General features: G+C 35.4%; 1 protein-coding gene across 1 annotated transcript in view; it reads left to right on the top strand.

Annotated features, from left to right (window-relative positions):
* The first annotated feature begins 363 nt into the window (after positions 1–363).
* Positions 364–12,960, top strand: part of MCMDC2 (minichromosome maintenance domain containing 2) — a 38,819-nt gene continuing 26,222 nt past the window's right edge. Inside the window, exons 1-8 of the mRNA XM_005892934.2 lie at positions 364–622; positions 715–845; positions 924–983; positions 3,202–3,397; positions 4,548–4,670; positions 4,789–4,893; positions 7,214–7,339; positions 9,826–10,063. Of these exons, the coding sequence (XP_005892996.2) occupies positions 529–622; positions 715–845; positions 924–983; positions 3,202–3,397; positions 4,548–4,670; positions 4,789–4,893; positions 7,214–7,339; positions 9,826–10,063 (1,073 nt within the window). The 5' untranslated portion in view covers positions 364–528. The remainder of the gene's footprint in view (positions 623–714; positions 846–923; positions 984–3,201; positions 3,398–4,547; positions 4,671–4,788; positions 4,894–7,213; positions 7,340–9,825; positions 10,064–12,960) is intronic.

Genomic DNA, 12,960 nt, shown 5'->3' with positions numbered 1-12,960 from the left:
CCAGGTTTTCAGATCCCTTAGGCTAGGACCTCATTATCTAATATTTTTTTCAACAAATGTATTTTGGTATACTTACTCTGTAAAGAGACATTTGAGGATCCTGTTCTTAAATTTGCAATCTTGTGAAGAATTTCATAACCTAGTCTTGAATAAAATATCATTTGGCAAAAGAAGCCGAAGTGTGGTTTCCCTTTGGGTAGGATTTTTCTGCACTGCTCAGCTTGTGGGATCTCAGTTCCCTGACCAGGGATTAAACCTGCGTCAAGGCAGTGAAAGCTCAGAATCCGAACCACTAGGCTGCTACGGAACTCCTAGGAATTTTTTTAAGTGGAAAATTTTACCTCATTTTATTTCACTCTCAGTTTTACCTTTAATAGTGTAAACAGTTTTATTTTATATCCTTAAATGTAAATTTTATTTTATTTCTAGGTGTTCTTATATTTTCTATGAGTATCAGTCTCTGTAGTCTTCACTAGCACTTGTGATTTAAGCAGTTAGTAAAAGAGAAGAATCATTAACTAGAAGAAAATGTCAAATCTAAAAATGAAAGAGGCAGCCCTTATCTATCTTGACAGAAGTGGAGGCCTCCAGAAGTTCATAGATGATTGCAAATACTACAATGGTATGTTTAGCAAAGGTGACTTTATTTTAGAAACTTTAAAATAAAGTCCTACATATAACTAACTTCATTTTAAAATTTGTGTATTTTTACAGATTCAAAACAAAGTTATGCTGTCTATCGATTCAATGTTTTAATAAATCCCTCTGATATTGTTGAATTGGATGCTGAACTTGGAAATCACATTTTACACCAGCCTTTAAAAGCTGCTCAAGTTTTTCAATCAGTAAGTTAAAGAAAGAAATAATTTTATGCCACATGGAATCTTCCATAACTTCTTTGGTTTTCTTGTTTGAAATCACAGGTCTGTTATATTGCTGTTAAGACTCTCTCACTAATTGGACAGTTGCAGACTGAAACTCAAGTAAGTTTTAGTTAAATTTAACAAAAAAAATTAAGGTATAGTACTTTCAGGATAACTTGTAAATAAATATTTTTATATTAAAATATATTTTTTATTAAAACATTTTTTTCAAAGTTCAGTGGACTACATACACATCTTTACTTCCTGCATTCATTTATAACATCACTTATATTAAACATTTTAATAATAAAACATTTCAAACATACCCTAAAATAAAGAGAATAATACAATGAACCTCCATATTATCTATTGCTCAGATTTAATAGTTTGCAATATTTTGCCATACCTGCATCATCAGTTTTTTTCTGAAATATTTTAAGGCAAATCTTTAAAATACATTTGATATTTCACCCCTACATACTTTGGTATGTATCAACCTCTAAAAATTGTGAACATTTTTCTTTTATAACCACAATGACAGTATTACCCCTTACAAAAAACAGTAATTTCTTAGTATCGTCTAATATCCTGTCCAGCCCAAATTTAAATTTGCCCAATTGGGATTCTCAAGAATCTCTCACAGCTGATTTGTTCAAGTCAAGATCAAAACAAGATGTACACATTATAACTGGTGCTTATATCTCACTATGTCTTTTTTGATCTGGAGGCATTTCCTTCCCTTCCCTTTTTATGCCATTGAATTTTTGAAGAAGAAATGGCAACCCACTCCAGTGTTCTTGCCTGGAGAATCCTAGGGACGGTGGAGCCTGGTGGGCTGCCGTCTATGGGGTCGCACAGAGTCGGACAGGACTGAAGCGACTTAGCAGCAGCAGCAGCAGTTAGTTGTCCTGTAAAATGTCTTATAATCTGGGCTTGTCTGATTATGTTAATGTGGTATTTACCTTATTCCCTAGACCCCATATTTCTGAAAAATAGCAGTTGCTTCTAAATATTATACTTGCTTAGATTCAAATTCAACTCATTTCGACAAGAATATATTATAGTGTCACATGTTCATACTGCCTTACATTAGACGTGCCCTCTCTGTGGTCCCACTTTTAGCAATGCCACAATTGATCGGTGGGTGCAGATGATGTCAGTCAGACCCCTCCAAATCACAGTCTACCATCAGCTTTCACCTCAGTTTTTGCAGTCATTGATAATCATTGCCTGTATGTGTGTTAGCCGTGTCCGACTCTTTGTGACCCCATGCCTGCCAGGCTCCTCTGTCCATGGGATTCTCTAGGCAAGAAGACTGGAGCCAGTTGCCATTTCCTTCTCGAGGGGATCTTCCTGACTGAGGGATCGAACCCAGATCTCCTGAATCATTGCCTAGATTCCGTTATTTCATTAGGAGTTGCAAAATTGTGATTTTCCAGATTTTAGAAAACTTTCAATGTTTATTAGCTAAAATTATCCTGCAAGAGAAGTTTTTCTCTCATCAACTGTTTAATTACCTTGCAATACAATTTGTACAGGAAAAGCATAAGAAATGTTTGATTCTTTCCATTTATAAATTCTTGGAGTGATAAGTTGAAATATAGCAGCTTCCAATGATGAACAATATTTTTTGTTTGTTTTTCCATTTTTAAATTATGAGGAGCTATCAATACATGCATTTTTAAATATATCTGATATGTTTCAGTGAATCTTTGTCATTTTTTTTGATGTTTATATTCTCTAACTTTGGTCACTGGGGGCTTCTTTTTTTTTTTTTCACTGGGGGCTTCTTAAAGTTTGTTCTTATTTCCTTTTGATACATTTCATTAGTGTCTTTTCTGCCCCCGACCTGAAACTAGCCATTTTTCCTAAGGAGCTCTGGTTCCTTTCAGTGAGAAATTATATTTAGATATCTGGGCATGAGAAGTATTTATTGCTATGAGGTTGTCATTGTTTTATAAATAAGTTTTTCAGGGAATGGTGAGGAAATGTGTATATATATATATATATATTTTTTTAACTTTTCCTGATTTTATTTTATTTTTAAAATTTTAATTGCAAGATAATTTCTTTACAGAATTTTGTTATTTTCTACGGAAATATATGTTTTTAAAGAAAGATAATAGTTCATAATACTTTTAATTAAAATATCAGATTATAAGGATTTTGCATTTTAATTTTACATTTAAATATCTTTTCTCTTAATGCTCAAAAGATTGGTTCCTAATACTAACAAATCATTTATTTGACTTATTCTACAAATATATTTACTATATTGTAATGCAAGTCCAATTGGATCTGCGCTTTTTATTAATACTATTTTTTATGTTCTTATTAGATTAATATAGTGCTGAAGTTAACACATTTACCTCCTCTGCCAAGTTATTATCTTGATCTTTGTGAGTTTCCACGTGATTATACATCTCAAAGATTTTATACAATGCAAGGAATTGTGATTGCAATGACAACTGTAACCAAGTATACACAAGGTGCAAGATTTCTTTGTTCAGATGAAGCATGCCCTCTTTCAAAAGGTAAATATTAAAATGTAAAATCAAAATAATTTATTGTTTAATCTTAAATCATGTTTATAATTAGTTACGAAACATTCATAGCATAAAAAGGATGGGATAAAATTTGGTGTCTCCTAGGCTTCCCTGGTGGCTCAGATGGTAAAGAGTCTGTCTGCAGTGTGGGAGACCAGGGTTCAATCCCTGGGTCGGGAAGTTCCCCTGGAGAAGGAAATGGCAACTCACTCTAGTATTCTTGCTTGGAAAATCCCATGGATGGAGGAGCTTGACAGGCTACAGTCCATAGGGTAGCAAAGAGTCGGACTCCACTGAGCAACTTGACTTTCACTTTCAATGCTTACAAGGGCTTCCCTCATAACTCAACTGGTAAAGAATCTGCCCGCAATGCGGGAGACCTGAGTTCGATCCCTGGGTTGGGATGATCCCCTGGAGAAGGGAAAGGCTACCCACTCCAGTATTCTGGCTTGAAGAATTCCATGGAATACACAGTCCATGGGGTTGCAAAGAGTTGCACCCTGACTGAGTGACTTTCACAATGTTTACAATTCTACTTTGTATAACCTTGAAATTCATTCTTTCTTCCCCACCTCTCCCCTATAATTTAATAGGTGTACTTGTGTTGCTGATGTACTTGTTCTCTCACACAATTTCATGACTGTTCATGGTGTTCCCTCTCCACGTAATGTCTTCTCTCAACTCTTTGACTTAACTCCATTCAGTCTTTCTCCAGGACAACTTTTCCGTTCATCCCCACCTCTCATTGGGTTGGTTGCCCCTCCTGTCTTCTCTCTGAACACTTTGTATTGAAATTGTCTGTTTTTGGTCACCACCTATTGAAATTGTGTATTTAAATATCCATAAAACCAGTGCCTTAGCACAGTGCCTGGCAAAAAATAGCCATTGAACTGCTGTGAACTCACATCCAAACCCAATTTAATTATATGTTGAATTAGATTCATTTTAAAGGATTGAAAATGGCAATCCACTCCAGTACTCTGGCCTGGAGAATCCCATGGAGGGAGGAGCCTGGTAGGCTACAGTCCATGGGGTTGCAAAGAGTCAGACACGACTGAGCGACTTCACGACTCGACAAAAGGATTGAAAATAGAAAGCTGAATCTGAAGGCAAATTTAGCTTAACTGTTTTCTTTCAGGATTTCAGTATATAAGAGTGCATGTACCTGGTGCTACAGAATCTGCAACAGTAAGAAATGACTTTTTGTGTAATCTATGTTCATCTTCACTTCAAGAAGACAGAAAATTTAGAGTACTTGGTGGTAAAATGCATTTCTGTTTTATAATTATAATTTTTAAAATAATGTCTGATATTTTAATGTAGAAATTAAATTGAATATATATCCTAATAACTAATTCTTTTTTGCTTTTTGCATTCAGATAAACAGATAGTTGAAATAATTACTGCAGAGTCACTTCATGCTTTTCAAGGATATTGTAACAACCAGCCATTTAGGTTTCAATCTCTTACAGTCTTCCTCAGAGGTAAGACCTGTTTGCACTAAAATGTACTTGACTTTATGCTTGCTATACATGGTATAAACATGGTATTTATACATGGTACTTGTATAGCTTGATAATCATAGGTCTTCTCTTTCTTAAATATTTTAGAATCATAAACAGCTAATGTACCAATTATTTATTCAGTCACACAACATTCACTTAAAAAGATATTAGCACATGCTGTGAACCACTATGTTAAATCTCAGGGTGACAGTTATTTACAGTAATAATCTCCCATTATTGTGTGTGTATGTCTTATGTAAGTATTGGAGTTAATGTTTTAAAATATAATGTTCATGAGGGTAGGACGTGAATTTTTACTGCACGTAGTAAAAATTTAGTAAGTAAATTCATTCAATAAATGAATGAACTCCATGGGTTAAGACCTGTGAGTAGACAGATTCTACAATAAAGGAGGAAATCATTATCAGTATCAATCACCCAGGGAAGAGTGAGTCTTCATTAAGAAGCCAGAATTGTGAAAATGAGGATGGGTTCAGCCACTTTTCTTGGGCTAAAAATTGGAAGAATTAAACTGTTTTTAAAGAGAGATTTTGGATGCAAACATGTGTAAGGAACTCAAGAGTTTGGAAAGTAGAGACTCAAACAAGAATTCTTTTCACCATGGCTTGACAAGGACAAGGCAGGCATGTAAGCCCAGATGACTATAATTTTTAATACCAAGTATTGTGTGCCAGACACTTTTACATATATTAACTCATTTAATCAAAGCAACTCTCAACTCTTTCAATTGTTGTCTCCATTTACAGTGTGGAAATGGATGCACAGAGAAGTTAAATAACTTTTCCAAGGTTACACAGCTAGCACATGACATAACCATGATTCAAACTCAGGCATTCTAGCTGCAAAGTCTATTATTTTAACTACTTAATTCTACTGAATACAAACCATACATTACAATATAGAAATATAAGTGACTATCCAACATATATTTTAGTAGAAAACCCTTTCTTCAAATAAACTTTTAATAGAACCCAAATGAATTTTTTTAAATTAAATTAATAAAAGGAGGCCTTTGGGGATTATCAGAAGAGATACCCAGACTTCCCAGTCTCATAGCCTTTCTCTTGATCCTTTTTTGACCTCAGGATACATTCACCAAACTCTAAGAGTCCAGGGAACAGCTGAAAAATGATTTATTTAATTTTCCTCAGGGGTTTGGGGGGGTAGGGGAAGAGGGAGTGTTGGTTTGTTTATTTGGTTTGGGGTTTTTATTTTCTGAAGTCTTGGGCCTGATTCTTCCCAGGGTTTACCAATATACTCTTTGGAGCTAGAGAGAGAGAGAGAAAGAACAGAGAGGGAGAAACAGGGATCACTGTTTACTCACAGAGGGAGGTTAATCCTTGCTCATGCTTGTAAGCCTTTCTTTCACAGCTTTACAACCATCCAAATTCTAACTGTGTAATGGAGGATCAAGACTTTTTAGTTTTTCAGAATAAATTTTGAACTTGTGCAAAGGCTTTGCTCAATCCGTAAAGGTGAGAGGAACCTAGTAAAGTGTCTTGTGGGTAGACTTTAGACAGGAGCAGACCCAGACAGGAATTTCAACTCGGCTACTTAACTACTTGGGCTTCCCTGGTAGCTCAGACGGTAAGAATCCATGTGCAATGCGGGAGACCTGGGTTCAATCCCTGGGTTGGGAAGATCCCCTGGAGGAGGGCATGGCAACCCACTCCAGTATTCTTGCTTGGAATCCCCGTGGACAAAGGAGCCTGGCAGGCTACAGTCCATGGGGTCACAAAGAGTCAGACATGACTGAATGACTAAGCACTTAACTACTTTAGCCTTGTATAAGCCACTTAACCTCTTGGTTTCTTTCTATATAAAATGGGGATAACAATATTTGTCTTAAAGTTTATAATTACATAGTGTGTTTAAAAGTACCTTGCCTATATTATAGACAGTACATAATACTTTTAAAAATAATTTTCTTCCCAAATAAAATTATTACTTATAAAGTCTTTTATTAACATTTTTGTTATTTAATGGAAACATGTTTCATTTAAACAGAGTTTAGGAGACTGTTTAGTTGCTATGCTACATACTTCTTGAAGTTAATTCATCACTGGCTCAAAATGATGTATCAAAATTTATCAGCAGTAAAAGTACCTCAATTTATATTATTCATGTCACTCAGTATGCATGTTATACTAAACAAAAGTAAATATTTAACAGCTAACTGAACTATTAAATTGTTACTGGTTTTAGATCTTTGAACCATATCATCAGTAAAAGTTTCATTCAGTAAACACATATTTTCTTTTGTCTTTAATAATTTTAGATGAATCAGTGAATAAAATGAATATAGGAAATGAGTATAAGGTTATTGGAATTCCAACCTGTGTAAAAACATCACAAACTGCTGTCTGTGTAGAAGCAAATAGTATCACTTTTTGCATTCCAAAAGGTAAGGAAAATGTTAATATCATTTTAACAATACTTGCAAGTTTAAATCCATTCGTTCAGGAGACAAGTATTGGCTGCCTGTGTGCTGGACACTCTTCAAAACACTAGGGATAGAGTTGTGATCAGGCAGTCAAGATTCCCACCCTTAAATCATATGGTAGATAGTGAATAAATCTAAACTAATTAATAAGACAATTTCAGATAATAAATGCTATGAAGGAAATAAAGCAGGATAATGTGGAAACTTGCCCCTAGGAATGATTCTTTTCTTTTGGCTAAACTCTATTTAGATTTTTTAAAAAGTAATTACCAATGAGAAGAATGTTTTAAGATGCCAGGAGTTAAAGAGTAGTCTAAAAGTTTTTCTTACCTTTGTTTTCTAGCTAAGGCAATGCTAAGTAACTTGTGGTTGAGAAAAAGAGCTGGATGAAATAGCATCCTCTTCCTCATCTGAGTTTTTAGCCAATCGAGAAATAAGAGGCAAAGGTAGCTGGGTGCCAAAATATCTGCTTTATTACTGATAATTTTCTTCCAACTTAATTAAGCACTAAGTAAACAAAAGTGAAGAGCAGATCTACTCTTAATTTGGCAAACAAATATCTAAATGTAAGACAGGCTAGTTAAATCTTGAATAATAGATTTTTTTTTTTTTGAATCACTAGATAGCTTTTGAACTGTGGTATTGGAGAAGACTCTTGAGAGTCCCTTGGACTGCAAGGAGATCCAACCAGTCTATACTAAAGGAAATCATTCCTGAATATTCATTGGAAGGACCAATGGTGAAGCTGAAACTCCAATACTTTGGCCACCTGATGCGAAGAGTTTACTCATTTGAAAAGACCCTGATGCTGGGAGGGATTGAGGGCAGGAGGAGAAGGGGAAGACAGGATGAGATGGCTGGATGGCATCACCGACTCAATGGACATGAGTTTGAGTAAACTCTGGGAGTTAGCGATAGACAGAGAGGCCTGGCATGCTGCAGTCCATGAGGTCACAAAGAGTTGGACACAACTGAGTGACTGAACTGAACTGAACTGAGATAGCTATCTAGAATAACAGAGGCCCATATTGAATTTAGGGCTTCCCTGATGGCTTAAATGGTAAAGAATCTGCCTGCAATGTGGGAGACCTGGGTTCGATCCCTCGGTGAGGAAGATCCCCTGGAAAAAGGAATGGCTACTCACTCCAGTATTCTTGCCTGGAGAATTCCATGGACAGAGGAGCCTGGAGGGCTATGTAGTCTATGGGGTCACAAAGAGTTGCTCACTACTGAGCAACTAGCACTTTCACTTTCTTTCAAGTTGAATTTAAATACAATGAATTCAAGACACCTCTGCTTATTTTGAAGAGAAAAACTTATTAAAAGAATAAAAATATTGAAGAAAGAAAGCATTAATGAACAATAGACATTTTAAAGATCCTTTCAGTATTTTCTGCTATGAAATGTTTTAAAATTTACTGATTTGGTAGCAGAACATGACTTATATGTAGGTGAAGTGTGCTTTCTCCTGCTAAACTCTAGAATTAGGCAGATTTAACCACCTAAATGTGACAAGACCTACCCTAGGTAGGCCTCCCTTAGTCCATGGACATGGCTGAATAGAAGAAATCATTGCTCCGTGAAGACAGCCCAAGAGGAAAGAGAAAGGGACTGAGTAATATGTGCACAGCTCTTCCCAAACTGACCCATTGGATTAAATTGCTCATCCCTTTCAGGAGTTGGACAAAATAAGGGAGTGGAGAAGATCTAGAATGTTATAGTCTATGTTAAAGTAGTAGGGTATAAATCTTCCCTTTTAACAGAAGCATTCAAATATATCCCATTCTGCTTTTTCAGTTCAGTTCAGTTCAGTCACTCAGTTGTGTCTGGCTCTTTGCGACCCCATGGACTACAGTACACCAGGGTTCCTTGTCCACCACCAACTCCTGGAGCTTACTCAGACTCATGTCCATCGAGTCGGTGATGCCATCCAACCATCTCATCCTGTGTCATCCCTTTCTCCTTCTGCCTTCAATCTTTTCTAGCATGAGGGTCTTTTCAAATGAGTCAGTTCTTCGCATCAGGTGGCCAAAGTGTTGGAGTTTCAGCTTCAGCATCAGTCCTTCCAAAGAATATTCAGGACTGATTTTAGCCCTCGCTAAAGCAGAATATTCAGTTCTGCTTTTTAGCCCTCACTAAATGTGATACTGTTTCAAACACAGAAATATAAAGGAAACACTGTGATACAGGAGCCTCATGATCTGACTTTGCTCACATAGGTCTTAAAAGAAAAAATTAGAAATTTACTTGCAACCCACAGGCAATCTATGTGGGCACACAGGGTGTGCGTCCTTTTATTATGTTCCTTGGGTAGAAATGATAGACCAGAGTGACCTCCAATCATAATTTATTATCATTGTAATAATTTTAATGTGGCACATCTAGTCTGTATGTCATTTGCTTGTTTTAAAGCCCTTTTTAATATGTGTATTAATATTTACTTTCAGTTCCTTCAGGAATTAGTGACAATTTCAGGTGTCTCCTCTCTCTGACCTCCAGCTCATGCTGGAAGTTTACAGCCATACTTGCCAACATCTTTGCATCACAGATTGTTCCTCCTGGGACTTACAATTTGCTCAAGCTCTGTTTGCTAATGAGTCTAGTACAGACAAGTGACCGTAACAAGGAACTGGAAAATTTCTTGGATATTTTAATTGTAACAAGTGATACTCTACTCATAGACAGGTAAAATATATGCCATTACAAATTGATCACAGCTTTGCATAAATCTTTTCCATAAAGATTATTATAAGACAGATATTTAGAATTTATCTGATATAAATTGTTCCCCACTAGCAAGTACTCTTTTTAAAAAGTTTACTTAAATGTTCAAAAAGCTAGGAATGAATTTCATATATTAATATAGTATGTGCAATTATAAGGCAAAAACAAATTTATAGAATGAAATTTAAATTAGAAAAATAAAAGTCCAATTAGCTCTAACTTAATTGGACAGGTGATGTTTTGCTAACATTAAAATTAAATCATAACATAAATATAGTGCTAACTGCCACGGATTGCACCAATTTAATCTTCCACTAATGAGCATGAGAATATTTGTTTAACAGTTTCACCAATACTGGGTATTATTAGACTTTTAAATTTGGCCCTCTGATGGGTGGAAACTGGTATTTTATTTTAATTTTCATTTCTTTAACTAGAAGTAAGCTTTAGCATCATTTAGAATTTATTAAACACTTTTTATTATTTTTCTATGGACACTGTAACCATTGTCCATTTTTAAATTAATCTGCTTATTTCTTGTTGATTTGTGATACCTCTGCAAATTAAAGCCCTTGTCTCTCTTTCTGTTTGTCATTAACCTTTTCCTGTAGTATTTGGGGCTGTATGAGAGATTTGGTGTTTTGTTATTTAGGTAAGAGTTACATAAAGTGAAGTAATAAGATCTTAAGTATGCAATTTGATGAATCTTGACAGATAACGTGCATTCCTATAGCCATCACCTCAATAAGACATGAAACATTTCCATTTTCCATCACTTTGGAAAGTTCCTTTATTCTCTTAGTTAATTCCTATTTCCACAGGTGATTTCTGTCGCCATAAGTTAATTTTCCTGTTCTTGAATTTTGTATAAATAGAATCACACAATGCATCCTCTTTAGGATCTAATCTCTTTTGCTCAGCATGTTTTTGAGATTGGTCCTGTTGTGTGTGTGTCAGAGTTCACTTGTTTTTATTGATGAGTCGTGTTCCATTATATAAATGTCCCAGAATTTGTTTCTCCATTTCCCTAGTGATGGACATTTGGGTTTTGCATGTTTTGACTATATAAATAAAGCTGCAATAAACATCTCTTGTACAAGTCTTTTTGTAGATTTGTGTTTTCATTATCTTGAATAAATATCTAGGAGTGGAATTGCTGTGTCATAAGATAGGTGTATGTAACTTTATAAGAAACTGCCAAACAGTTTTTCAAAGTGGTTGTGCAATTTTACATTCCAGCCAATGAGGTAAGGTTCCAGATGTTTCTCTCCTCACCAACATCCTGTATTGTCAGTCTTTCTCAATTTAGCCATACTAGTGTGTGTGAAATGGTATCTCATTACATTTCTAAGTTGCATTTCCCTGATGACTACTGATCTGAAATCTTCTTCATGTACTTATTTGCTACTCATGTTATGAAGTGTCAAGTTGTTTGCTGACTTTTAAATGGAGTTCTGAATGCACATCGATTGTCACATGTATCACGAAATTTTTCTTCCAGGTACAAAAATAGTTTGTATTTTTTTTCTTAATGATATATTTGATGAGCAGACCTTTTAGTTTTGATTATTATTTTCTTTTATGTTTAGTGTTTTCTGGTTTCTGTTTAATAAGTCTCTGCCTACCAAGGTCATGAAGATATTCTTCTGTGTTTTCTTCTAGGAGCATATAGGTTTAACTTTTACAATAGGTCTGTTATCTATTCCAAGTCAGTTTCTGTATATACCTTGTATATATGCAAGGTAGGAGTCAAGATTAATGTTTTTCCTATGCATTTATCAAACTTTTCCATACTATTTGTTGAAAAGACTTTCCTTTCCCCATTGAATTGCTGTGGTACCAGTATTGAAAATCTGTTAAACTGGTTATATGGTTATAAATTTAGGTACACAGATTAACTGGGTATACATCTATTTGAACTTTCTTTTGTGCTATTTTGACTTGTTTGTCTATGATGATGCCTCACATTCTTGATTGTTGAAGCTCTATATTAAGGTCTGAATCAGGTAGTGCAACTTTATTCTTCATTTTTAAGATTTGTTTTCACTATTTTAGGTGCTTTGCATTTTCTTAAAATGTTTAGAATCCATATGTTATTACCAACCTCCGTCACACCAAAAAAGCCTTTAAGAATTTTGATTGGAACTGCTTTTAACTTATAAATCAATTTTGGGGAGAATTTACATCTTAACAATGTTCATTCTTCCAATCCATGAATATGGTATATATCTCCTTTTATTTAAATCTTAATTTCTTTCAGTAAATTGCAAAGGTCATGTACATAATTTGTTGATTACTAAGTATTTGGTATTTTTGATGCTGTTAAGCTGGAGACCCAGTTTCCCCCTCAGTCTATCCCATCAGGAAGCTTCCATAAGCCTCTTTTCCTTCTCTATCAGAGGCAGACAGACTGAAAACCACAATCACAGAAAACTAACCAATCTAATCACATGGACCACAGCCTTGTCTAACTCAATGAAACTATAAGCCATGCCGTGTAGGGCCACCCAAGACAGACGGGTCATGGTGGAGAGTTCTGACAAAATGTGGTCCAATGGAGAAGGGAATGGCAAGCCACTTCAGTATTCTTGCCTTGAGAACCCCATGAATAGTACAAAAAGGCAAAAAGATAGGACACTGAAACATCAACTCCCCAGGTTGGTAGGTGCCCAGTATGCTACTGGAGATAAGTGGATAAATAACTCCAGAAAGAATGAAGAGACAGAGAAAGGAAAAACAACATCCATTTGTGGATGTGACTGGTGATGGAACCAAGGTCCGTTGCTATAAAGAGCAATATTGCATAGGAACCTGGAATGTTAGGTCCATGAGTCAAGGCAAATTGGAAGTGGTCAAAC

This window comes from Bos mutus, chromosome 14 (assembly GCF_027580195.1).
Source record: "Bos mutus isolate GX-2022 chromosome 14, NWIPB_WYAK_1.1, whole genome shotgun sequence".
Taxonomy (NCBI): domain Eukaryota; kingdom Metazoa; phylum Chordata; class Mammalia; order Artiodactyla; family Bovidae; genus Bos; species Bos mutus.
Note: the sequence above shows the minus strand (reverse complement) of the source record. Positions and strands in the feature narration are given on the sequence as shown.